This window comes from Oncorhynchus masou, chromosome 30 (genome assembly GCF_036934945.1).
Source record: "Oncorhynchus masou masou isolate Uvic2021 chromosome 30, UVic_Omas_1.1, whole genome shotgun sequence".
NCBI lineage: Eukaryota > Metazoa > Chordata > Actinopteri > Salmoniformes > Salmonidae > Oncorhynchus > Oncorhynchus masou.
In genome coordinates this window covers 61748984-61776580 of record NC_088241.1, presented here as the reverse complement: position 1 = coordinate 61776580, position 27597 = coordinate 61748984, and the positions used below count along the sequence as shown (strand labels likewise).

Below are 27597 nucleotides of genomic sequence, written 5' to 3'. Positions count from 1 at the left end.
ATCCTCCGTGGTGTGATCTAGAACCACACTCCCTTATCCTCCGTGGTGTGATCTAGACCCACACTCCCTTATCATCGTGGTGTGATCCAGAACCACACTCCTGTATCCTCCGTAGTGTGATCTAGAATAACACTCCCTTATCCTCTGTGGTGTGATCTAGAACAACACTCCCTTATCCTCTGTGGTGTGATCTAGAACAACACTCCCTTATCCTCCGTGGTGTGATCTAGAACAACACTCCCTTATCCTCTCTGGTGTGATCTAGAACCACACTCCCTAATCCTCAGTGGTGTGATCTAGAACCACACTCCCTAATCCTCGTGGTGTGATCTAGACCCACACTCCCTTATCATCGTGGTGTGATCCAGAACCACACTCCTGTATCCTCCGTAGTGTGATCTAGAAACACACTCCCTTATCATCCGTCGTGTGATCTAGAACCACACTCCCTTATCCTCCGTGTTGTGATCTAGAACCACACTCCATTATTCTCCGTGGTGTGATCTAGAACCACACTCCCTAATCATCCGTGTTGTGATCTAGAACCACACTCCATTATCCTCCGTGGTGTGATCTAGAACCACACTCCATTATCCTCTGTGGTGTGATCTAGAACCACACTCCCTTATCCTCCGTGGTGTGATCTAGAACCACACTCCATTATCCTCCGTGGTGTGATCTAGAACCACACTCCATTATCCTCCGTGGTGTGATCTAGAACCACACTCCCTTATCCTCCGTGTCGTGATCTGGGACGAGGCTGAGGGCTGCGATGAGCCCCGCTGTGCTGGGGGTGTGAGCGTGCCTGTATTTTTATGTATGTGTATGTGTGTACTTTATGTTTGCGTGTGTATTGAAGTGGTTGACCTCAGGTAAATACTGAAGGCGATTGTGTGGATGGGGGATGTTAATCTCTAATGGGATGATCTCTGGTAAACCTTAAACTTAAAGAAGAGTGTCATCATCTCCAGGGTGCTGCTCGTCTTCGTAGCTGTACTGCTGTCTGACCAGGGGCGTATTGGCCAGGATTAGTCAGTCAGTGAAAGCCTCAGTAGTGAGACGGGAACGGGGGTCCCACAGCGTACTGTCCTCTACTCCCCGTGAGACACTCCAAAGTGGATCTCCTCCCTAATTGGGAACACATATGCAGGGAGGGACAGGGGGTAAGGAGATGGGGGGACTCCCTAATGTAATGTCTCTAGGAGTGAAGCTATTGTAATTGATCAAACAGGGAAGTATCTTTATACTATAGTAGTGAACCCCTCCCATCGCCCTCCCCTCCCTCCAAATCCCTGCTCTACCATTTCATTTACTGCTCAGATTAGTTGGGGAGGGCTGGCGTGGCGGAGGTGAAGTGTGGGCTCTATGTCTGAATCTCACAGGGGATTTCTGCATGGAAATCTGTTCAGAGCGGAAGAGTGGAACAGGATACTCCATCAAGACTGAGGCATCCGGCTGGTCTTGTATTGATGTGGCAGAACACACACAGCCAGGGAATCCAGCCCTGCAAACTAGAGGGTGATGGTGAATTGGTGACAGTGTGTGTGGTGAGAGAAAGTGTGTGTGTTTGTGTGTGACTGAGCATGGTTAGAGGCAGGAAAGCTGGGGGGGCCACACTCTGGTTATTGCTTCCTCCTCTCTCTCTCCTACTCCCTCCCCCTCAACCTTTCTGTCTTTCTTTTCCCCCTCTCTCTCTCCCTCTCCCTCCCCCTCAACCTTTCTCTTTCCCTCTCTCTATCTTTCTCTCTTTCTCTCTCTCTTTCTCTCTCTCTCTCTCTCCCCCTCTCTCTCTCTCTCTCTCTCTGTTGTATTGAACTGTAGGGAAAGGCTTTATTGTGGGGACGTCTCCGAGCGAAATGGGAACCATTTCCTTGGGGAACACATTATTATTGCAACGCATGTTGCAATTGAAAGAGGGAAGCTATGTGGGGAGGTAATAGTTGGTTTTTGTAATTTGTAGCCTCTGAAGTGGTCGTTAGAACACACAGACTGAGTTTATAGCTCCGAAATCATTGGCTTTCACTGCAGACAATAACAGGGGATTTATTTAAGGAAACAGTAAGCCACAACCCTATTAGTCTAAATGTGATGCTTTGAAACTCTTTTTTTATGGTGGAGTCTCAGTGTTGTCTGTGAATGAGATATCCATCAATCACTTAACTGCATAGGAATACATAGAACGTCTAAGTGACTAACGGCATGTACAGTATAGCAGGCGGAAGTCATTTTTACTACTAACGTCTATCCTTGTGAGGCCTCTTCAGGTCGAAGCCTGTTTGTTATGCTAGCTGAGCTCCATGCTAACATCCCAAAGCACATCCTGTGTGTGGCCTCATTAGCTAGACGACTCAAAATAACAACACGGGTTTACATCCACAGACCTTGAAGGACGAAACCCAACACTATGCATGTAAACTAATTGTACATTGTAAACAAATTGTACATTGTAAACTAATTGTACATTATAAACTAATTGTACATTGCAAACTAATTGTACATTGTAAACGAATTGTACATTGTAAACGAATTGTACATGTACAAACGAATGGGTGCGTAGGGATACAAGAAACATCAAGTCATCCTGCGGCCAGGTATCTCTCCTGTTCATTTAAATTCTTTGGTTTTGACTTGTTGCGCGTCTCAGCAAGTTCTACCCAACGATGTTGTACATACACATAGTAATCTGATGTACAGTACGCATGTATGGCTCTAACTTATGTCTCTGCCCTGTGTGTTTGCCAGTGGAGTATGACAGAGAGCTGTCGCCTCACAGAATGCACCACAAAGAGTTCAAGTTCAACCTGTCCCAGATCCCCGAGGGTGAGGCCGTCACAGCCTCCGAGTTACGCCTCTACAAGGAGTGTGCGAACCAAGTCGTCATCAACGAGACCCTCCTGCTCAGCGTCTACCAAGTGGTGAAGGAGCACCCCAACAGGTAAGACACACTGCACACACACAGTCCAGTCCTTATATGTCAATCTGATGACAATAGAATAATCTCATCGGGCCCTTTTCACAGTTAAATAGCTTGCTGCTTGATATTGCTATATACATGGGGTTATATCAGGGCTAGCTTGTTGTACTGCTTTATAGTGTTGAAGTCATGCTATCACATTAATGGTATATACACTATATATACAAAGTATGTAGAAACCCCTTCAAATTAGTGGATTTGGCTATGTCAGGTGTATAACATGGAGCACTAAGCCATGCAATATCAATTGACAAACATTGGCAGTAGAATGGCCTTACTCAGTGACTTTCAACGTGGCACCGTCATAGGATGCCACCTTTCCAACAAGTCAGTTCATCGAATGTATTTCCCGGGTCAACTGTAAGTGCTGTTATTTTGAAGTGGAAACATCTAGGAGCAACAACGGCTCAGTCGCGAAGTGGCAGACCACACAAGCTCACAGAACGGGACCGCCGAGTGCTGAAGCTCGTAGCGCTTTCAAATTGTCTGTCCTCGGTTGCAACACTCACTACCGAGTTCCAAACTGACTCTGGGAAGCAATGTCAGCACAATAATTGTTCATCTGGAGCTTCATGAAATGGGTTTCCATGGCCGAGCAGCTGCACACAAGCCTAAGATCACTATGTGCAATGCCAAGCGTCGGCTGGAGTGGTGTAAAGCTCGCTGCCATTGGACTCTGGAGCAGTGGAAACGCGTTCTCTGGAGTGACTAATCACGCTTCACCATCTGTCAGTCCAATGGGCAAATCTGGGTTTGGTGGATGCCAGGAGAATGCTACCTGCACCCATGAATAGTGCCAACTGTAAAGTTTGGTGGAGGAGGAATAATTGTCTGGGGCTGTTTTTCATAGTTTGGGCTAGGCCCCTTAGTTCTAGTGAAGGGCAATCTTAAACTAGATGATATGAACACTGTGGACAATATTCAGCAAGTTGCAACCATGAAATACAGAAATAAACACTTTTCCATTAACGCTGCATATGATGACATTCTAGACGATTCTGTGCTTCCAACTTTGTGGCAACAGTTTGGGGAAGGCCCTTTCCTGTTTCAGCATGACAATGCCCCCGTGCACAAAGAGAGGTCCACACAGAAATGGTTTGTCGAGATCGTTGTTGAAGAACTGGCCTTGCACAGAGCCTCAACCCCATCAAACACCTTTCGGATGAATTGGAACGTAGACTGCGAGCCAGGCCTAATCGTCCAAAATCAGTGCCCGACCATACTAATGCTTTTGTGGCTGAAGTCCCCGGAGTAATGTTCCAACATCTAGTGGAAAGCCTTCCCAGAAGAGTGGAGGCTGTTATCTAAGCAAAAGGGGAACCATATTAATGCCCATGATTTTGGAATGAGATGTTTGACGAAAAGAGTCAACACACTTTTTTTGTAATGTTGTGAATTTGAGGTATATATATTGTGTTACTATTTTCTTTATTATATGTTTTTTGTTCCTCATTTTCTTACTTTTTTCATTCGTAAGCATTTCACGACAAAGTCTACACCTGTTTTATTCAGGGCAGGTGACAAATAATGTGATTGATTGATATATAGATGTATAGAATGTGTGAGTGCCGCTGAGGCAGAATCCTCCATAGAATCATATATAGAACAAAGACAGAACTCTGGAATCCTCCCAGCTTTCCACATGGTTCAGATTCTCCCAGTGATCTAACACTGGAATGGTATGGTTCAGATTCTTCCAGTGATCTAACACTGGGATGATATGGTTCAGATTCTCTCAGTGATCTAACACTGGGATGGTATGGTTCAGATTCTCTTAGTTATCTGTCTAAAACTGGGATGATATGGTTCAGATTCTTCCAGTGATCTAACACTGGGATGATATGGTTCAGATTCTCTCAGTGATCTAACACTGGGATGGTATGGTTCAGATTCTTCCAGTGATCTAACACTGGGATGGTATGGTTCAGATTCTCCCAGTGATCTAACACTGGGATGGTATGGTTCAGATTCTTCCAGTGATCTAACACTGGGATGGTATGGTTCAGATTCTTCCAGTGATCTAACACTGGGATGGTATGGTTCAGATTCTCCCAGTGATCTACCACTGGGATGGTATGGTTCAGATTCTCCCAGTGATCTGTCTAATACTGGGATGATATGGTTCAGCTTCTCTTAGTTATCTGTCTAATACTGGGATGATATGGTTCAGCTTCTCTTAGTGATCTGTCTAATACTGGGATGATATGGTTCAGCTTCTCCCAGTGATCTGTCTAATACTGGGATGATATGGTTCAGCTTCTCTTAGTGATCTGTCTAATACTGGGATGATATGGTTCAGCTTCTCCCAGTGATCTGTCTAACACTGGGATGATATGGTTCAGCTTCTCCCAGTGATCTGTCTAATACTGGGATGATATGGTTCAGCTTCTCTTAGTTATCTGTCTAACACTGGGATGATATGGTTCAGCTTCTCACAGTGATCTAACACTGGGATGATATGGTTCAGCTTCTCACAGTGATCTAACACTGGGATGATATGGTTCAGCTTCTCTTAGTGATCTGTCTAATACTGGGATGATATGGTTCAGCTTCTCTTAGTTATCTGTCTAACACTGGGATGATATGGTTCAGCTTCTCTTAGTTATCTGTCTAATACTGGGATGATATGGTTCAGCTTCTCTTAGTTATCTGTCTAATACTGGGATGATATGGTTCAGCTTCTCTTAGTTATCTGTCTAACACTGGGATGATATGGTTCAGCTTCTCCCAGTGATCTGTCTAATACTGGGATGATATGGTTCAGCTTCTCTTAGTTATCTGTCTAATACTGGGATGATATGGTTCAGCTTCTCTTAGTGATCTGTCTAATACTGGGATGATATGGTTCAGCTTCTCCCAGTGATCTGTCTAATACTGGGATGATATGGTTCAGCTTCTCTTAGTGATCTGTCTAATACTGGGATGATATGGTTCAGCTTCTCCCAGTGATCTGTCTAACACTGGGATGATATGGTTCAGCTTCTCCCAGTGATCTGTCTAATACTGGGATGATATGGTTCAGCTTCTCTTAGTTATCTGTCTAACACTGGGATGATATGGTTCAGCTTCTCACAGTGATCTAACACTGGGATGATATGGTTCAGCTTCTCACAGTGATCTAACACTGGGATGATATGGTTCAGCTTCTCTTAGTGATCTGTCTAATACTGGGATGATATGGTTCAGCTTCTCTTAGTTATCTGTCTAACACTGGGATGATATGGTTCAGCTTCTCCCAGTGATCTGTCTAATACTGGGATGATATGGTTCAGCTTCTCCCAGTGATCTGTCTAACACTGGGATGATATGGTTCAGCTTCTCCCAGTGATCTGTCTAACACTGGGATGATATGGTTCAGCTTCTCACAGTGATCTGTCTAACACTGGGATGATATGGTTCAGCTTCTCTTAGTGATCTGTCTAACACTGGGATGATATGGTTCAGCTTCTCCCAGTGATCTGTCTAATACTGGGATGATATGGTTCAGCTTCTCCCAGTGATCTGTCTAACACTGGGATGATATGGTTCAGCTTCTCTTAGTTATCTGTCTAATACTGGGATGATATGGTTCAGCTTCTCTTAGTTATCTGTCTAACACTGGGATGATATGGTTCAGCTTCTCTTAGTTATCTGTCTAATACTGGGATGATATGGTTCAGTTTCTCCCAGTGATCTGTCTAATACTGGGATGATATGGTTCAGCTTCTCCCAGTGATCTGTCTAACACTGGGATGATATGGTTCAGCTTCTCTTAGTTATCTGTCTAATACTGGGATGATATGGTTCAGTTTCTCCCAGTGATCTGTCTAATACTGGGATGATATGGTTCAGCTTCTCCCAGTGATCTGTCTAATACTGGGATGATATGGTTCAGCTTCTCTTAGTTATCTGTCTAATACTGGGATGATATGGTTCAGTTTCTCCCAGTGATCTGTCTAATACTGGGATGATATGGTTCAGTTTCTCCCAGTGATCTGTCTAATACTGGGATGATATGGTTCAGCTTCTCCCAGTGATCTGTCTAACACTGGGATGATATGGTTCAGCTTCTCCCAGTGATCTGTCTAATACTGGGATGATATGGTTCAGCTTCTCTTAGTGATCTGTCTAACACTGGGATGATATGGTTCAGCTTCTCTTAGTTATCTGTCTAATACTGGGATGATATGGTTCAGCTTCTCCCAGTGATCTGTCTAACACTGGGATGATATGGTTCAGCTTCTCCCAGTGATCTGTCTAATACTGGGATGATATGGTTCAGCTTCTCCCAGTGATCTGTCTAACACTGGGATGATATGGTTCAGTTTCTCCCAGTGATCTAACACTGGGATGATATGGAGAAACTATTAGACAGATACAGATACAGTACCTGACAAGACTAAGTGAACCCTGAGATGTGATGTGAGACCATCCCAATCTCCTGCTACTCCGTCCTCCTAGACAGTCCTGAGCTTGTTGAGATGAGGGATAATGTATACTGCCACTCCGTCCTCCTAGACAGTCCTGAGCTTGTCGAGATGAGAGATAATATATACTGCTACTCCGTCCTCCTAGACAGTCCTGAGCTTGTCGAGATGGGGGATAATGTATACAGAGGAAAGTCTTAGCTACACGTACTTCTCCAGACATTGATTACACGGTTGCGTAGCTCTGGTTTTCTGCCATGTATTTTCTCTAGAATGAGGCATGACCACATTGCCTTACCAAAATAGCCTGAATTTAGAGTCCCAGCACCAAAACACGGTAAGCATTTACATGGTTTCTGCTGGGAGAGATATACCACTCGGATACAACAGAAAATAAAATTGCTGGATGGTATTGATATTTTGAAAACAGTATTCTTACGTTTGCTGTATATGTTTCTGGTCATTTACAAGTCTGTAATATCTCAATTCAATTAAAATCATAAAGACAATTGCTATTTTTTTTTTGCTGGATTCTTGTTTTCGTGAAAGCGTTTCTATGTCTATATCTATGTCTATATCTATATCTATGTCTATATCATGAGGATCTTGTCTGCTACATTCTCTTCACAATAGGCGGTTTGTGCTCTGCTGCCCGCAGGCAAAGACTTTTATTTTGCGAGATATTTGGAGATTAAAGGGGCCATATATATCCAATTACTGTATTATTGTAGGAGGATGTTTACCTTTAGCCCACAAACCAAGCTATAATTTGTCTATCTGAGAACATCGCTTTGTGCTTGCAAATTCTAAGTACTTGTGCAGCTTGCAAAACACATTTGCTGACAAACAGATTCATTTGTAAGTGGTTCAAGTCTTGGAAGTTGTAATTGCTTTGATTATAGCTCCCAATCTTTAATAAGTACACAGGGTATGGAAAGCTAGGAAGCAGGGCTGCACAGAGGTGCAACTGTACATAATTACCAAAATACATCTTCTGAAGTTTCATAAAAGCTACAAAAAAAATCCATGTACAAGGATACATTTGTGAGAGTAAAGTTTCTGGTAGTTATTCTTGAAGTCATGTAAAACTTGCCTCTGAAATCCGAAGTCAGTAGGGAGTCTACAACCTCTGGGTTCTCCTTGTTTACAGATTACCGGCTTCTGTTAGAACCCTCGGCTATAGTGATAGGCTGCAGAATTAGCTGTTGCATTTTATCCTGCAGTATTCACTTGATTGAGGTGGTTTCTTTGGCACCATGTATTTGTTTCCTTACCAAATAACATTACTATATAACCACTCGACAGGTAGTCTAGTGGTTATATATTGAACCTTGCATATGCCGCTCGGCCATCGCTCATCCATATATTTATATGTACATATTCTCATTCACTCAGATTTTTGTGTATTAGGTAGTTGTTGAGGAATTGTTAGATTACTTGTTAGATATTACTGAACTGTCAGAACTAGAAGCACAAGCATTTCGCTACACTCGCATTAACATCTGCTAACCATGTGTATGTGACCAATACAATTTGATTTGATTAGGTTCGAGCAATGGGCCAGTAACCAAAAGGTTGATGGATTGAATCCCTGAGCTGACAAGGTATAAATCTGTCATTGTGCCCCAAGAAACACGAGCAATGTATATTAGACCGGTGGAAATCTGTCCTTTGGTCTGATGAGACCAAATTTGAGATTTTTGGTTCCAACCAAAGCCTTGTCTTTGTGAGATGCAGAGTAGGTGAAGGTGGTTCCCACCATGAAGTATGGAGGAGTGGTGCTGGTGTGGGGGTGTTTTGCTCGTGAGACTGTGATTTATTTTGAATACAAGGCACACCAGCATGGCTACCACAGTATTCTGTAGCGATATGCCATCACATCTGGTGTGGGACCATCATTTGTTTTTCAACAGGACGATGACCCAACACACCTCCAGGCTGTGCAAGGGCTATTTGACCAAGAAGGAGAGTAATGGAGTGCTGCATCAGATGACCTGGCCTCCATGATCACCCGACCTCAACCCAGTTGAGATGGTTTGGGATGAAAATGACCGCAGAGTGAAGGAAAAGCAGCCAACAAGTGCTCAGCATATGTGGGAACTCCTTCAAGACTGTTGGAAAAGCATTCCAGGTGAAGCTGGTTGAGAGAATGCCAAGAGTGCACAAAGCTGTCATCAAGGCAAAGGGTGGCTACTTTGAAGAATCTCAAATATAAAATATATTTTGATTTGTTTAATACGTTTTTGGTTATTACGTGATTCCATATGTGTTATTTCATAGTTTTGATATCTTCACTATGTAGAATATAGTAAAAAATAAAGAATAACCCTTCAAGGAGTAGGTGTGTCCAAACTTTTGACTGGTAGTGTAGTTCCATATCATGTCTCAAAAACACCCAATCGTTCAGTACCCAATTAACATGGTGTTCTTGAGAACTGTGTTGTTTACAAGTCTTCTCACCAGTCTCAAGTTAAATGTATGTTAGAACAGAACAAGCCATCGAAACAACAGCCAGATATGCTGCATTTTTAACAACATTAATTTGACAGGCCCAGCAAAGGAGATGTATTGGAACAAAAAACACCAAACGTTGACGTATGACCTATGACGTTATTCCAGTTCATTTAAGCAGTCAATTAGAGGCTTTACAGTAGGGCTTTAGTGCCACGGCCCCCTATACGGCTCTCGGATGGACCCCCTGCTGGTACACGGGTGTTAAAATGTCTGCCTCGATTCAGAATGACTCAGTACCGGCCCACAGAACCCAAGCTGCGCCCAACGTGTGAACTACCTGAGGGGGGCACTAGGAACGGCCTGGGGAGGGGGCACTGGGAACGGCCTCATATGGAAGCCCTCAAAAACTCTCTCATTAACGAGAAATAACGAGGGGCTGCCGATGCAGGACTGCAGGGGCATTCCCGGAACACCTGAGTGATTGTGGGGCTTTGATCTGCGGCCCGGGGAGGGGCCAGCGGACTCATGCTGTGTCATTACAGTAATGGGGACGGGATAAACTTCTCTCTCTCTCTCACACACACTCACTCACTGACTCGGGTTGTGGTTGTCTTTTCCACCTGAGAACTAGCTACAGTTATAGGGAGGGGAGGGTAGGGTAAGGTCGGGGAGGGGAGCGGTGGTGGAGTGATGTTACGAACCCAGCAGCGTTGCAGTTCTTGATACAAACTGGTGCACTTGGCACCTAATACCATGCCTGATTCAAAGGCACTTAAATATTTTGTCTTGCCCATTCACCCACTGAATGGCACACATACGCAATCAATTGTCTCAAGGCTTAAATATATTTTTTTAACCTGTCTCCTCCCCTTAATCTACACTGATTGAAGTGGATTTAACAAGTGACATCAATAAGGGGTCATAGCTTTCACCTGGATTCACCTGGTCAGTCTGTCATGAAATAAAACTGGTGTTCTTAAAGTTTTGTCCACTCAGTGTAGGTTCATACAGTATAGGGATTAGAGAGGGATCATCTTCATGGTGTTTCGTGCCAAATGTAGGCTGTAAGAAAACATGAAAGTCTTACTGACATATACTACAGTATCAGTTATGGTAGAGTACCAGTGTTTAATGTATACTTCTGTAAAGATGGGAAAGCTGCTGGCCCTCAGTCATGGCTGCTTGTTGTGACTGTGCCCCCAGGGAGGCGGACCTGTTCTTGCTGGAGTCTCGCAGGCTGTGGGCAGCCGAGGAGGGCTGGCTGGAGTTTGACATCCTGGCCACCAGTAACTTGTGGGTGATGAGTCCTCACTACAACCTGGGCCTCCAGATCAGAGTGGAGACCAGCAGTGGTGAGCACCATGCTAACAGCTAACATTAGAAATATGTTGCTAACGGCTAACTTTGCAAACATGCCAACAGCTAACTTTGGAAACATGCTAACTAACTTTAGAATTTTCATCTTGAAATAAAAACAATAGTGGATAATGAACAGTGGGGCTTTTTTATGGCTTGTCACAATGCTGAAATGGAAAGGTTGATATGTTTTCAAGTCAACTATTTGATACGTAATGGACACTAAACATCTATCAAAGGACAAATGCAGAAATATTTCACAAGAATATATCAATAGGTTGTATGATACTCTCCCTTGTAGGTTATGTTTAGTAAACTGTAGCACATTCAGTATTGTCCAAGTGATTGACGACTCCTCTCTTCTGTGGAACAGGGCAGAGCATCAGCTCCAAGGAGGCGGGACTAGTGGGGCGTGACGGAGGGCTGGAGAAGCAACCCTTCATGGTGGCCTTCTTTAAAGTCAGCGAGGTGCACATCCGCACCGCCCGCTCCACCAACAAGCGCAACAAGAACCGCAACCGCCCTACGCAGCCCCAGGAAGGAGGCTCCAGGGGCCCCAGCCCAGCAGGTGTGTCCATAGTCTGTTCAACACTCAGTTAAATCCTTTTATGATGAATATGTAACCAGGCCAGTTCATCACAGCTCCGTAGTGTAAAAAGTGTGTGTTAATTTTTGCACAATTCAGTATTGGAAAGTTCAAATCAAATCAAATCAAATTTTATTTGTCACATACACATGGTTAGCAGATGTTAATGCAAGTGTAGCGAAATGCTTGTGCTTCTAGTTCCGACAATGCAGTAATAACCAACAAGTAATCTAACTAACAATTCCTAAACTACTGTCTTATACACAGTGTAAGGGGATAAAGAATATGTACATAAGGATATATGAATGAGTGATGGTACAGAGCAGCATAGGCAAGATACAGTAGATGGTATCGAGTACAGTATATACATATTAGATGAGTATGCAAACAAAGTGGCATAGTTAAAGTGGCTAGTGATACATGTATTACATAAGGATGCAGTCGATGATATAGAGTACAGTATATACGTATGCATATGAGATGAATAATGTAGGGTAAGTAATATTATATAAGGTAGCATTGTTTAAAGTGGCTAGTGATATATTTACATCATTTCCCATCAATTCCCATTATTAAAGTGGCTGGAGTTGAGACAGTGTCAGTGTGTTGGCAGCAGCCACTCAATGTTAGTGGTGGCTGTTTAACAGTCTGATGGCCTTGAGATAGAAGCTGTTTTTAAGTCTCTCGGTCCCAGCTTTGATGCACCTGTACTGACCTCGCCTTCTGGATGATAGCGGGGTGAACAGGCAGTGGCTCGGGTGGTTGATGTCCTTGATGATCTTTATGGCCTTCCTGTGACATCGGGTGGTGTAGGTGTCCTGGAGGGCAGGTAGTTTGCCCCCGGTGATGCGTTGTGCAGACCTCACTACCCTCTGGAGAGCCTTACGGTTGAGGGTGGAGCAGTTGCCGTACCAGGCGGTGATACAGCCCGCCAGTATGCTCTCGATTGTGCATCTGTAGAAGTTTGTGAGTGCTTTTGGTGACAAGCCGAATTTCTTCAGCCTCCTGAGGTTGAAGAGGCGCTGCTGCGCCTTCTTCACAATGCTGTCTGTGTGAGTGGACCAATTCAGTTTGTCTGTGATGTGTATGCCGAGGAACTTAAAACTTGCTACCCTGTCCACTACTGTTCCAACGATGTGGATAGGGGGGTGTTCCCTCTGCTGTTTCCTGAAGTCCACAATCATCTCCTTAGTTTTGTTGACGTTGAGTGTGAGGTTATTTTCCTGACACCACACTCCGAGGGCCCTCACCTACTCCCTGTAGGCCGTCTCGTCGTTGTTGGTAATCAAGCCTAGCACTGTTGTGTCGTCCGCAAACTTGATGATTGAGTTGGAGGCGTGCGTGGCCACGCAGTCGTGGGTGAACAGGGAGTACAGGAGAGGGCTCAGAACGCACCCTTGTGGGGCCCCAGTGTTGAGGATCAGCGGGGAGGAGATGTTGCTACCTACCCTCACCACCTGGGGGCGGCCCGTCAGGAAGTCCAGTACCCAGTTGCACAGGGCGGGGTCGAGACCCAGGGTCTCGAGCTTGATGACGAGCTTGGAGGGTACTATGGTGTTGAATGCCGAGCTGTAGTCGATGAACAGCATTCTCACATAGGTATTCCTCTTGTCCAGATGGGTTAGGGCAGTGTGCAGTGTGGTTGAGATTGCATCGTCTGTGGACCTATTTGGGCGGTAAGTAAGCAAATTGGAGTGGGTCTAGGGTGTCAGGTAGGGTGGAGGTTTTATGGTGCCTCCAGATGTGTCTATGTTTATTACCGTAGGAACATCAATCAAACCCAACCACAACAACTGCCCCACAACATCACAAAATCAAACCCCACAACATCATACCCCACAACATCGCAGCCCACAACATCACAACGTCACAACATCGGTGGCAGCTCTCCAAATGAGAAAAAAAACGAGAGACAGAGAGCGAGAGAAACTATCCCTAGATGCATGACCTCATCATTCGAGAGTACACTTTATAGTACCTGCACTCAGCCCCACTCACCACTCCGTACTTAGCGGCTGATGTTATGGAACAGGTCAAATCAATTAGGCTCTAATCCAGCTACCAATTCTGCCTTCACCCCTGGCCGTTTCATAACGTTAACATAATGTTAGCCTTTGCCGAACATAAAGCTGTCCTTGTGAGGGAGGATCCCAGTGATTTTACTGCAGGAAGAGCTGCGGTTTCAGAGGGCTTTGTGGCTAATATCTGCTGGATCTCAGCCCTAATTTGATGGATGAGGCCCAGGCTAACAGTAAGCCTTCATGGCCAGGGCCACGGGGTCAGCTACTCAGCTTCTTAACCGTTGACGTTACAATAGCAGCTCAAGTGATTTCCCTCACCTCCTCGGTTTCACCTCATCTGTTTTGAAGGCGATAACGTCTAAAGGCTAAAGGTGTTGTTGGATGATGCCAATCAGGAGCTCTACAGTTTCTTCCTTTCCCCCAACACAACATACTGTGGGAAGTTGGTTCAGCTTTATTTAACCAGGATAGTCCTCTTAGCAACAATCACTGTTTCCCTGGGAACCTGAAGTTATGTGTTTGTGGTTCCATCTCTGTACATATGTATGTACATACAGACTACAGTTCATCACACACACACCATCCATTCTTATTGCAGCCTGTAAGGAATGTGATTCGAGTTCTAGTACATTATAACCGTGGTCTTCTCAGTTGTGCAGTGTCCATTACATAAAAACCTTCAGAACAGAGCAGACCAAAGCAGAACATAGCAGAATAGAGCAGAACAGAACAGAGCAGAATAGAACAGAACAGAGCAGAAAAGGACAGAGCAGAATAAAACAGAACAGAGCAGAATAAAACAGAACAGAGCAGAATAAAATAGAACAGAGAAGAATAAAACAGAACAGAGAAGAATAGAACAGAGCAGAATAGAACAGAGCAGAATAGAACAGAGCAGAATAGAACAGAGCAGAATAGAACAGAGCAGAATAGAACAGAACAGAGCAGAATAGAACAGAACAGAATAGAACAGAACAGAGAAGACTAGAACAGACTAGAATAGACAGAATAGAACAGAGCAGAACAGAGCAGAATAGAACAGAGCAGAATAGAACAGAGCAGAATAGAACAAAGCAGAATAGAGCAGAATAGAACAGAATAGAATAGAACAGAGCAGAATAGAACAGAAAGAATAGAACAGAGCAGAATAGAACAGAGCAGAATAGAACAGAACAGAGCAGAATAGAACAGAACAGAATAGAATAGAACAGAACAGAGAAGACTAGAACAGACTAGAATAGACAGAATAGAACAGAGAAGAATAGAACAGAAGACTAGAACAGAGCAGAATAGAACAGAGAGAATAGAACAGAGCAGAATAGAACAGAATAGAATAGAACAGAGAAGAATAGAACAGACAGAATAGAAGAATAGAACAGAGCAGAATAGAATAGAACAGAACAGAATAGAATAGAACAGAACAGAGAAGACTAGAATAGAATAGACAGAATAGAACTGAGAGAACAGAAGAATAGAACAGAGCAGAATAGAACAGAAAGAATAGAACAGAGAAGAATAGAATAGAACAGAGCAGAATAGAACAGAACAGAACAGAATAGAATAGAACAGAGAAGACTAGAACAGACTAGAATAGACAGAATAGAACAGAGAAGAATAGAACAAAAAAGAGCAGAGCAGAATAGAACAGAACTGCCTCCCAGGCCCAGACCAGTCTGCTGGTGCTCCAGCTTATGAGGACAATCTGTTGAACCAATGTGTCCTAAAGGATTGGACTTTATGTAACCCAAAACATCAATCCCTCTCGGCCTCGCCACTAGGGATGTCTGGAGTGTAAATATTTAGATCCCGCGCAGGAAGTTGCGAGGCCCTTGCGACAGCAGCAGCGTCCATCGCCGTGGTTATGATGAGGAGGACTTATGAGGCATATGGTTCCAATACCTCATCACTCACTCACTTCACAGGCTCTGAGGAAGAGAGGAAGGATGAATGGATGGATGGATGAATGGATGGATGAAGCATCCTTCTTCTGTGCTGCTCTGAGAGAGAAACAAATAGGGACAGTGCTTCATTGTTTAGCATCTGTTGGGACCAACATTGTCCCTTCTTTACAGTTTACAATTCACATCAATAAATCAATGTAGCATAGCCACCAGAATATAGTATGCTACAGAGTACAACACGCCCACAGACAAGTCAGAGGCTCACACTATCATACCACATACCACAATACATTACTTCATTCTAAGTGGCATGCAAGTATGGATATTGGAACATAACCATGGTCTCATGGTATACAGGTAACTGCCAAAATAAAATAAACACTATAGTAAATGAGGGATACATTTAGGGTCATTCTTAGGGTCATGTATAAAACGCCCAGTTGCCCATTATTATGGCAACCATGGCTAGAAGAAGAGATCTCAGTGACTTTGAATTGTTTAATTAAAAAAAAATTAACCTTTAACTAGGCATGTCAGTTTAAGAACAAATTCTTATTTATAATGATGGCCTACCCCAGCCAAACTCAGACGGTGCTGGGTCAATTGTGCATTGCCCTATGGGACTCCCAATCACGGCCGGATGTGATACAGGCTGAAATCGAACCAGGGACTGTAGTGAAAGAGGGGTGTCAAAGGAGCATAGGGGGTTTAAGTGTGTGTGTCGGTCACCAGATCTAAACCCCAATTGAACCTTTATGGGAGATTCTTGAGCGGCGCATGAGACAGTGTTTTCCACCACCGTCAACAAAACACCAAAATTATAGAAATTCTCATGGAAGAATGGTGTCACATCCCTCCAGTAGAGTTCCAGACACTTGTAGAATCTATGCCAAGGTCCATTGAACCTGTTCTGGCTCGTGATGCCCAACGCCCTATTAAGACACTTTATGTTGGTGATTCCTTTATTTTGGCAGTTAACTGCGTCCTCTTGGCATTAGTTGTCCTAGAATAACACAAGCAGAACATACTGTACACCCTGCCTTGCGTTGAGAGGGGAAACGTTTGTACTGTACTGGAAACGAAACAGAAGAAGAACAATACAAGACCTTTAAAGGTCATTTGGGGTTTGGGGCTTAATGGAATCCGGGCTTGACCCTTTAACGACAATCCAAGAGGAGAATAACTGCAGTCGAGCCACTCCTGGCCTCAGACCTGTCATTACCCAGCCCAGTCATTAGCCACTCGCTAAAAGACTGACAAAGTTAACATTATTGCTTAAAGAATTCTAATAACATGGCGCTGTCCAGCTGTGTGTTTTCATGTCAGGGTCTCCTCCTCCAGTCTCTCCTTTGTTGACTGTTGGTGTAATTAGACATCGGCGAGCTCCGCAGAGGGTTTAATAACCTCCCTGATGAAAGACAGGAAGAAAGATAGACTTCAGTGGAAGAGGGAGGGAGGGAGAGAGAGAGAGGTTCGCCCACTGATGACACAGACAGACAACAGGGAAATGATCTTCTAAGTCTTCATGGGAGTATGGAGAGGCTGACCCATTCTCTCTCTCTCTCTCTCTCTCTCTCTGTATCTCTCTCTGTCTCTCTCTCTCTGTATCTCTCTCTCTCTCTGTATCTCTCTCTGTATCTCTCTCTCTCTCTCTCTCTCTCTCTCTGTATCTCTCTCTCTCTGTATCTCTCTCTCTCTCTCTCTCTCTGTATCTCTCTCTCTCTCTCTCTCTCTCTCTCTCTCTCTGTATCTCTCTCTCTCTCTCTCTCTGTATCTCTCTCTCTCTCTCTCTCTCTCTCTCTCTCTCTCTCTCTCTCTCTCTCTCTGTATCTCTCTCTCTGTATCTCTCTCTCTGTATCTCTCTCTCTCTCTCTCTCTATCTCTCTCTCTCTCTCTCTCTCTGTATCTCTCTCTCTCTCTCTCTCTCTCTCTCTCTCTCTCTCTCTGTATCTCTCTCTCTCTCTCTCTCTCCTCTCTCTCTCTCTCTGTCTCTCTCTCTCTCTCTATCTCTCCTCTCTCTCTCTCTCTCTCTCTGTATCTCTCTCTCTCTCTCTCCCTCCCTCCTCTCTCTCTCTCTCTCTCTCTCTCTCTCTCTCTCTCTCTCTCTCTCTCTCTCTCTCTCTCTCTCTCTCTCTCTCTCTCTCTCTCTCTGTCTCTCTCCCTCCCTCTCTCTCTCTGTCTCTCTCTCTCTCTCTCTCTCTCTCTCTCTCTCTCTCTCTCTCTCTCTCTCTCTCTCTCTCTCTCTCTCTCTCTCTGTATCTCTCTCTGTCTCTCTCTCTCTCTCTCTCTCTCTCTCTCTCTCTCTCTCTGTATCTCTCTCTCTCTCTCTCTCTCTCTCTCTCTCTCTCTCTCTCTCTCTCTCTCTCTATCTCTCTCTCTCTCTCTCTCTCTCTCTCTCTCTCTCTCTCTCTCTCTCTCTCTCTCTCTCTCTCTCTCTCTCTCTGTATCTCTCTCTCAGTCTCTCTCTCTCTCCCCTCTGTCTCTGTCTCTCTCCCTCTCTCTCTCTCTCTCTCTCTCTCAGGGAAGGGAAGACCCTGATCTTTAGGGAATGCCACGGCCTATTAGCCTCGCCACAGGGACAGTGACTTGCGTAATTGCTACTGTGAAAAGTAGACGTTTTTCCTTGAGAAAGTTTCGGGAATAAACAGTGGAACCACTGTATGTGGTTTGCAGAGATTAAGGCTTTTGGTGGAAGGAACCCATTTAATGTTGCACATGTGCTTTACTTCCCTCCCGGCAACAGTTGTAATTTGCTCCATTGACTTTTATATTTCTGGAATAACAAGGGATAAATGTTATTTATGGATTTTTCCCTTGTCAAAACTGTTAACCCAACCTCTGCGCCCCTGTGGAAATCTAATTAGCATAATAAAACAACCGCCATCAACATCCGTCTGTTTAAGCGAGAGATACAGAGAGATCTGTATCGCTTTGCATGGGCTGCGTCTATATCCACCACGTCCACCAATGGCGGCCTTCCGCATCTGCAGTGGATGGTGGCCAAGCTATATTCCAAATCAAATAGCTAAATGAGCATTGGTATGACCATCTTAAAACAATTCCATATGCTGGTTTAGTTGAAACCCCCTAATCTTAAAGATTAGAAGTGTATAAAAGCCCCTTTGGATCCATGCACAGCAGTAGTTGTGTGGCATAACATATTACAGGAAGGAAGGAAAGAGGTGCTTTGTGGGTACCGCAAACCTGGCCTTTACACTCAATGAAACTCCACAGTAAATATCTGCTTTTTTTCTGTTGAACTGACTCCTGACTGTAAATACTGATGGCTATAAAGACAGAGAGGAAGCAAGGTGTGTGTGTGTGTATTTACCTTGCAGAGGCACAGCCAAGGTGGTGGAAAACCCAGACCGGCCCGGGGGCTGACAGGCCAGGCAGGGTGACCCAGAGAAACCACGGACACATGGGCCAGGACCGCCCTGCATCACGTTAGGGTAGACGCTGTAGCTACACTCCTTCTTAATCTAAACATAATTTTATTTTTCCTTTATTTAACTAGGCAAGTCAGTTAAGAACAAATTCTTATTTTCAATGACGTCCTAGGAACAGTGGGTTAACTGCCTGTTCAGGGGCAGAACGACAGATTTGTACCTTGTCAGCTCGGGGATTTGAACTTGCAACCTTCCGGTTACTACTCTAACCACTAGGCTACCCTGCCGCCCCAATCATCATATCATCAGCAGACACCCTGAGAACACACACATGTACGCACACACACACACACACACGTACGCAAACACACACGCACACACACGCACACACACACACACACACACACACACACACACACACACACACACACACACACACACACACACACACACACACACACACACACACACAGGAAAGAATGATGTGACGATCGGAACCACGGGAAACACCTGAGTGGTCTCCGACAGTAACGGCCAGGATGACCTCTTGACCCTGCCCTCGGAACCAGACACCACCTTTTCTGTTTTCCTCCTTGGCATGAGTTAAACCCCCCCCCCCCCCAGTCAGGTGACTGCTGCTCTCATGTTAAAGCCTTTCCTCTTCCTATGAGAAGCGAGCGGAGGCTATTTGTACTGTCATGTTTCGGGGCAACTTTCACTCTCTCTCTCTTTCTGCTCGTCTTACGTTGTCACGTTTCTGGGCTTGTTCTGTTTATGTTTAATTCAATCTAATTAGTAATTACATCGTAATGTCATTACGGTTATGAATCCAAATTATGGTTCTCTAATAATGACGGGTTAAGTGGATCCGCTGAGAAACAAAACAAATAAAATGGGTTATTTTAACGCCCTCGTAAAAAGCCTGCCTTGTTTAGAGGAGCGCCTGCTGGCATTGACCAATCGGAGAGTGGAGTCACTTGGTCATTGGATGGAACAGTAAGTACAACGCAACGCCCAGCTAACTAAATAAACTGGTTTAATGTCTAGGTTCTGGTCTCCAGGGGAGGAGGGGGGGGGTCTATGAGTGACTGCTTTGACACACACACACACAAAGAGATGGTCCTATCTGTCTGCCCCGATGCCAACCTGGGCCTTAGACTACCTGGCACCACCCACTGATGGCTTTCCCCTGGGTGGGGAGCTCTGCCAACAGGAAGTGATGCCACCCTGTGCTGATATGATGGTTCTTCTCACTTTCTGTTTAATAGAGAAGGGGGGGGGGAGAATGCAAAAAACCCTGAAGTCATAGCTGTCCTCACTGTCTCTGTTTAGTAGGGGGGTGGGGAACGAACCCAAAAAAAAAAAAAAATCAGCAAGTGGAACGTCGTCAGTGGAAAGTCTGAGTCACCCGTTTTGACCTCAGAACGCCGTGCCAGCAATGACCTTCCCCTCTGAAACACCATACCTGTTGACACTCGCTGAGTCCCTAACTCTGTGACTCTGCGGATGGGCGGGACGAGAGGGAGATGATTAAAACAAACTGCGGAGCGAGAGGACGACAGTTATAAACACGCTTGTCATCGGCATCCAACCCAATGCACCCAAACACTGACTAATTCAATTAGGCAACCTTTCAAATGAATTTATCTTCAAGAGAGTGTGAGGCACTTAAAATCCTCTATTGCACACTATAACATATGATGTTACTGTGAACTACAGCCAGACACACTGTAACACATGTTGCTGTGAACTACATCCAGACACACTGTAACACATGTTACTGTGAACTACAGACAAACACACTGTAACACACGTTACTGTGAACTACAGCCAGACACACTGTAACACATGTTGCTGTGAACTACAGCCAAACACACTGTAACACATGTTGCTGTGAACTACAGCCAAACACACTGTAACACATGTTACTGTGAACTACAGCCAGACACACCATAACATACGTTACTGTGACAAGCTACAGCCAAACACACTGTAACACACGTTACTGTGACACGCTACAGCCAAACACACTATAACTCACGTTACTGTGACACGCTACAGCCAGACACACTGTAACACACGTTACTGTGAACTACAGCCAAACACACTATAACACACGTTACTGTGACACGCTACAGCCAAACACACTGTAACACACGTTACTGTGACACGCTACAGCCAAACACACTGTAACACACGTTACTGTGACACGCTACAGCCAAACACACTGTAACACACGTTACTGTGACACGCTACAGCCAGACACACTATAAGACACGTTACTGTGACACGCTACAGCCAGACACACTATAACACACGTTACTGTGACACGCTACAGCCAGATACACTGTAACACACGTTACTGTGACACGCTACAGCCAGACACACTATAACACACGTTACTGTGACACGCTACAGCCAGACACACTATAAGACACGTTACTGTGACACGCTACAGCCAGACACACTGTAACACACGTTGCTGTGACACGCTACAGCCAGACACACTATAACACACCTTACTGTGACACGCTACAGCCAGACACACTGTAACACACCTTACTGTGACACGCTACAGCCAGACACACTGTAACACACGTTGCTGTGACACGCTACAGCCAGACACACTATAACACACCTTACTGTGACACTCTACAGCCAGACACATATCATCCACTACCCAGTCCGATATATGAGAGCGGAGGTGGATATGATTATGATTCAACCCTGACTTATTCTCCTAGTTCTTTCTTCCCATTTAGATTACAACAGCAGTGACCATAACACAGCCTGTAGGAGACATGAGCTCTACGTCAGCTTCCGGGAGCTGGGCTGGCAGGTAAGCATCTTACTCACCCCCAGTAATGCAGTGACACACTATTGGACTAAGAGGGACGATAGTACCCATAATTCCACGTGTAACTATCCCATTTGAGCAGAGTGAAAGAGAGTTAACAACCTGTAGTTCATCTCATTACCAATACAATACAAGACAGAAACAAGGCCAGAATCTCATGTCAAAGAAGGTCAATGAAGACATTTGGTAGAAGACAGCAGACAAACAAACAGGCTTTTATACTGCTTTAATAACCATTTTAAGAAGCATTTCTGGGCATTTTGTAAGAGTTTAAGTGGCCTGTGAACTCAGTCAGGTTAGTGGAGGGGAAAACATGCAGCCACGTAGTCCTGCAAAACAATGAACCCCCTGTTAAGACAGAACTGACATCTCGAGAGAAAGTGCCAACACACACATACACATACACACACACACACACACACAGAGAAAAGAGAAAGAGAGAGAGAGAGACAGAGAGAGAAAGAGAGAGAGAGAGAGAGACACACACGCACACACAGAGAGAGAGAGAGAGAGAGAGAGAGAGAGGCAAAAAAGGATGAGATTTTAGTAACTACATGCTCCATGAGTGATTCCACAGGTATTTGTACATTTTCCTGCACTGATACATCCTAGGAGACCCAGTTGGAACTGAGGGAGAGAACTACTGTGACTACATGTAGAGACCCAGGGAACAGAGGGAGAGAACTACTGTGATATATGTAGAGACCCAGGGAACAGAGGGAGAGAACTACTGTGATATATGTAGAGACCCAGGGAACTGAGGGAGAGAACTACTGTGACTACATGTAGAGACCCAGGGAACAGAGGGAGAGAACTACTGTGATATATGTAGAGACCCAGGAAACAGAGGGAGAGAACTACTGTGATATATGTAGAGACCCAGGGAACTGAGGGAGAGAACTACTGTGATATATGTAGAGACCCAGGAAACAGAGGGAGAGAACTACTGTGATATATGTAGAGACCCAGGGAACAGAGGAGAGAACTACTGTGATATATGTAGAGACCCAGGGAACTGAGGGAGAGAACTACTGTGATATATGTAGAGACCCAGGGAACAGAGGAGAGAACTACTGTGATATATGTAGAGACCCAGGGAACAGAGGGAGAGAACTACTGTGACTACATGTAGAGACCCAGGGAACAGAGGGAGAGAACTACTGTGATATATGTAGAGACCCAGGGAACTGAGGGAGAGAACTACTGTGATATATGTAGAGACCCAGGGAACAGAGGGAGAGAACTACTGTGATATATGTAGAGACCCAGGGAACAGAGGGAGAGAACTACTGTGACTACATGTAGAGACCCAGGGAACAGAGGGAGAGAACTACTGTGATATATGTAGAGACCCAGGGAACAGAGGGAGAGAACTACTGTGATATATGTAGAGACCCAGGGAACTGAGGGAGAGAACTACTGTCATATATGTAGAGACCCAGGGAACTGAGGGAGAGAACTACTGTGATATATGTAGAGACCCAGGGAACAGAGGGAGAGAACTACTGTGACTACATGTAGAGACCCAGGGAACTGAGGGAGAGAACTACTGTGACTACATCTAGAGACCCAGGGAACTGAGGGAGAGAACTACTGTGATATATGTAGAGACCCAGGGAACAGAGGGAGAGAACTACTGTGATATATGTAGAGACCCAGGGAACAGAGGGAGAGAACTACTGTCATATATGTAGAGACCCAGGGAACAGAGGGAGAGAACTACTGTGATATATGTAGAGACCCAGGGAACAGAGGGAGAGAACTACTGTGACTACATGTAGAGACCCAGGGAACAGAGGGAGAGAACTACTGTGATATATGTAGAGACCCAGGGAACAGAGGGAGAGAACTACTGTGATATATGTAGAGACCCAGGGAACAGAGGGAGAGAACTACTGTGATATATGTAGAGACCCAGGGAACTGAGGGAGAGAACTACTGTGACTACATGTAGAGACCCAGGGAACTGAGGGAGAGAACTACTGTGATATATGTAGAGACCCAGGGAACTGAGGGAGAGAACTACTGTGATATATGTAGAGACCCAGGGAACAGAGGGAGAGAACTACTGTGATATATGTAGAGACCCAGGGAACTGAGGGAGAGAACTACTGTGACTACATGTAGAGACCCAGGGAACAGAGGGAGAGAACTACTGTGATATATGTAGAGACCCAGGGAACAGAGGGAGAGAACTACTGTCATATATGTAGAGACCCAGGGAACTGAGGGAGAGAACTACTGTGATATATGTAGAGACCCAGGGAACAGAGGGAGAGAACTACTGTGATATATGTAGAGACCCAGGGAACTGAGGGAGAGAACTACTGTGATATATGTAGAGACCCAGGGAACAGAGGGAGAGAACTACTGTGATATATGTAGAGACCCAGGAAACAGAGGGAGAGAACTACTGTGATATATGTAGAGACCCAGGAAACAGAGGGAGAGAACTACTGTGATATATGTAGAGACCCAGGGAACTGAGGGAGAGAACTACTGTGATATATGTAGAGACCCAGGGAACTGAGGGAGAGAACTACTGTGATATATGTAGAGACCCAGGGAACAGAGGGAGAGAACTACTGTCATATATGTAGAGACCCAGGGAACTGAGGGAGAGAACTACTGTGACTACATGTAGAGACCCAGGGAACTGAGGGAGAGAACTACTGTGATATATGTAGAGACCCAGGGAACTGAGGGAGAGAACTACTGTGACTACATGTAGAGACCCAGGGAACTGAGGGAGAGAACTACTGTGATATATGTAGAGACCCAGGGAACAGAGGGAGAGAACTACTGTGATATATGTAGAGACCCAGGGAACTGAGGGAGAGAACTACTGTGATATATGTAGAGACCCAGGGAACAGAGGGAGAGAACTACTGTGATATATGTAGAGACCCAGGGAACAGAGGGAGAGAACTACTGTGATATATGTAGAGACCCAGGAACAGAGGGAGAGAACTACTGTGATATATGTAGAGACCCAGGGAACTGAGGGAGAGAACTACTGTGACTACATGTAGAGACCCAGGAACAGAGGGAGAGAACTACTGTGATATATGTAGAGACCCAGGGAACTGAGGGAGAGAACTACTGTGATATATGTAGAGACCCAGGAAACAGAGGGAGAGAACTACTGTGATATATGTAGAGACCCAGGAACTGAGGGAGAGAACTACTGTGATATATGTAGAGACCCAGGGAACTGAGGGAGAGAACTACTGTGATATATGTAGAGACCCAGGGAACTGAGGGAGAGAACTACTGTGACTACATGTAGAGACCCAGGGAACAGAGGGAGAGAACTACTGTGATATATGTAGAGACCCAGGGAACTGAGGGAGAGAACTACTGTGATATATGTAGAGACCCAGGGAACAGAGGGAGAGAACTACTGTGATATATGTAGAGACCCAGGGAACTGAGGGAGAGAACTACTGTGATATATGTAGAGACCCAGGGAACAGAGGAGAGAACTACTGTGATATATGTAGAGACCCATGGAACTGAGGGAGAGAACTACTGTGATATATGTAGAGACCCAGGGAACAGAGGGAGAGAACTACTGTGACTACATGTAGAGACCCAGGGAACAGAGGGAGAGAACTACTGTGATATATGTAGAGACCCAGGGAACTGAGGAGAGAACTACTGTGATATATGTAGAGACCCAGGGAACAGAGGGAGAGAACTACTGTCATATATGTAGAGACCCAGGGAACTGAGGGAGAGAACTACTGTGATATATGTAGAGACCCAGGGAACAGAGGGAGAGAACTACTGTCATATATGTAGAGACCCAGGGAACTGAGGGAGAGAACTACTGTGACTACATGTAGAGACCCAGGGAACTGAGGGAGAGAACTACTGTGATATATGTAGAGACCCAGGGAACAGAGGGAGAGAACTACTGTCATATATGTAGAGACCCAGGGAACTGAGGGAGAGAACTACTGTGACTACATGTAGAGACCCAGGGAACTGAGGGAGAGAACTACTGTGACTACATCTAGAGACCCAGGAAACAGAGGGAGAGAACTACTGTGACTACATGTAGAGACCCAGGGAACTGAGGGAGAGAACTACTGTGATATATGTAGAGACCCAGGGAACAGAGGGAGAGAACTACTGTGATATATGTAGAGACCCAGGGAACTGAGGGAGAGAACTACTGTGACTACATGTAGAGACCCAGGGAACTGAGGGAGAGAACTACTGTGATATATGTAGAGACCCAGGGAACAGAGGGAGAGAACTACTGTCATATATGTAGAGACCCAGGGAACTAAGGGAGAGAACTACTGTGATATATGTAGAGACCCAGGGAACAGAGGGAGAGAACTACTGTGACTACATGTAGAGACCCAGGGAACAGAGGGAGAGAACTACTGTGATATATGTAGAGACCCAGGGAACAGAGGGAGAGAACTACTGTGATATATGTAGAGACCCAGGGAACTGAGGGAGAGAACTACTGTGATATATGTAGAGACCCAGGGAACTGAGGGAGAGAACTACTGTGATATATGTAGAGACCCAGGGAACAGAGGGAGAGAACTACTGTGATATATGTAGAGACCCAGGGAACTGAGGGAGAGAACTACTGTGATATATGTAGAGACCCAGGGAACAGAGGGAGAGAACTACTGTGATATATGTAGAGACCCAGGGAACAGAGGGAGAGAACTACTGTGATATATGTAGAGACCCAGGAAACAGAGGGAGAGAACTACTGTCATATATGTAGAGACCCAGGGAACTGAGGGAGAGAACTACTGTGATATATGTAGAGACCCAGGGAACAGAGGGAGAGAACTACTGTGATATATGTAGAGACCCAGGGAACTGAGGGAGAGAACTACTGTGATATATGTAGAGACCCAGGGAACTGAGGGAGAGAACTACTGTGATATATGTAGAGACCCAGGGAACTGAGGGAGAGAACTACTGTGATATATGTAGAGACCCAGGGAACTGAGGGAGAGAACTACTGTGACTACATCTAGAGACCCAGTTGGAACTGAGGGAGAGAACTACTGTGATACACAACACAGAGCTTTGGACCTCGTGCCAGTATACTGACACTGCAGAACGAGCACTGTTTTATCAAACTCTTCAACAGTCAGTCAAATAAACACCACACAGGAGGTTGGTGGCATCTTAATTAGGGAGGACGGACTCGTGGTAATGACTGGAGCAGAATGAGTGGAATGGTATCAAATGCATCCAACATATGGTTTCCATGGTTTCCATGTGTTTGATGCCATTCCATTCGTTCCCCCGTTCCAGCCATTACTATGAGCCGTTCTCCCCCTAAGCAGCCTCCACTGAGACATATGCACAGAGTACTACTGCCTCAGCGTCCCATTCACAGAGCCTGCTGAACACACTGCAGACCATTATGATGCTTGTTGTGCTAACCAGATTGGTTAGCCATATCGAATGTTTTTCCTCTTGTGATTGTATCAGGACTGGATCATTGCACCTGAGGGCTACGCTGCCAACTACTGTGGTGGAGAGTGTGTCTTCCCCCTCAACGCCCATATGAATGCCACCAACCATGCCATTGTGCAGACACTGGTGAGTGGTCCAAGAAGGCTTATAAAACTGCTGAGAGCTAATAATGCTAAAAAAAAAGTGGTAT

The 27597-nt window shown here is 45.1% G+C and overlaps 1 protein-coding gene across 1 annotated transcript in view; it reads left to right on the top strand.

Moving 5' to 3' along the window:
• LOC135522907 (bone morphogenetic protein 7-like) overlaps positions 1–27597 on the top strand; it is a 59581-nt gene that overhangs the window by 29314 nt on the left and 2670 nt on the right. The window contains exons 2-6 of the mRNA XM_064949597.1: positions 2743–2935; positions 11038–11186; positions 11564–11758; positions 21850–21926; positions 27423–27533. Of these exons, the coding sequence (XP_064805669.1) occupies positions 2743–2935; positions 11038–11186; positions 11564–11758; positions 21850–21926; positions 27423–27533 (725 nt within the window). The remainder of the gene's footprint in view (positions 1–2742; positions 2936–11037; positions 11187–11563; positions 11759–21849; positions 21927–27422; positions 27534–27597) is intronic.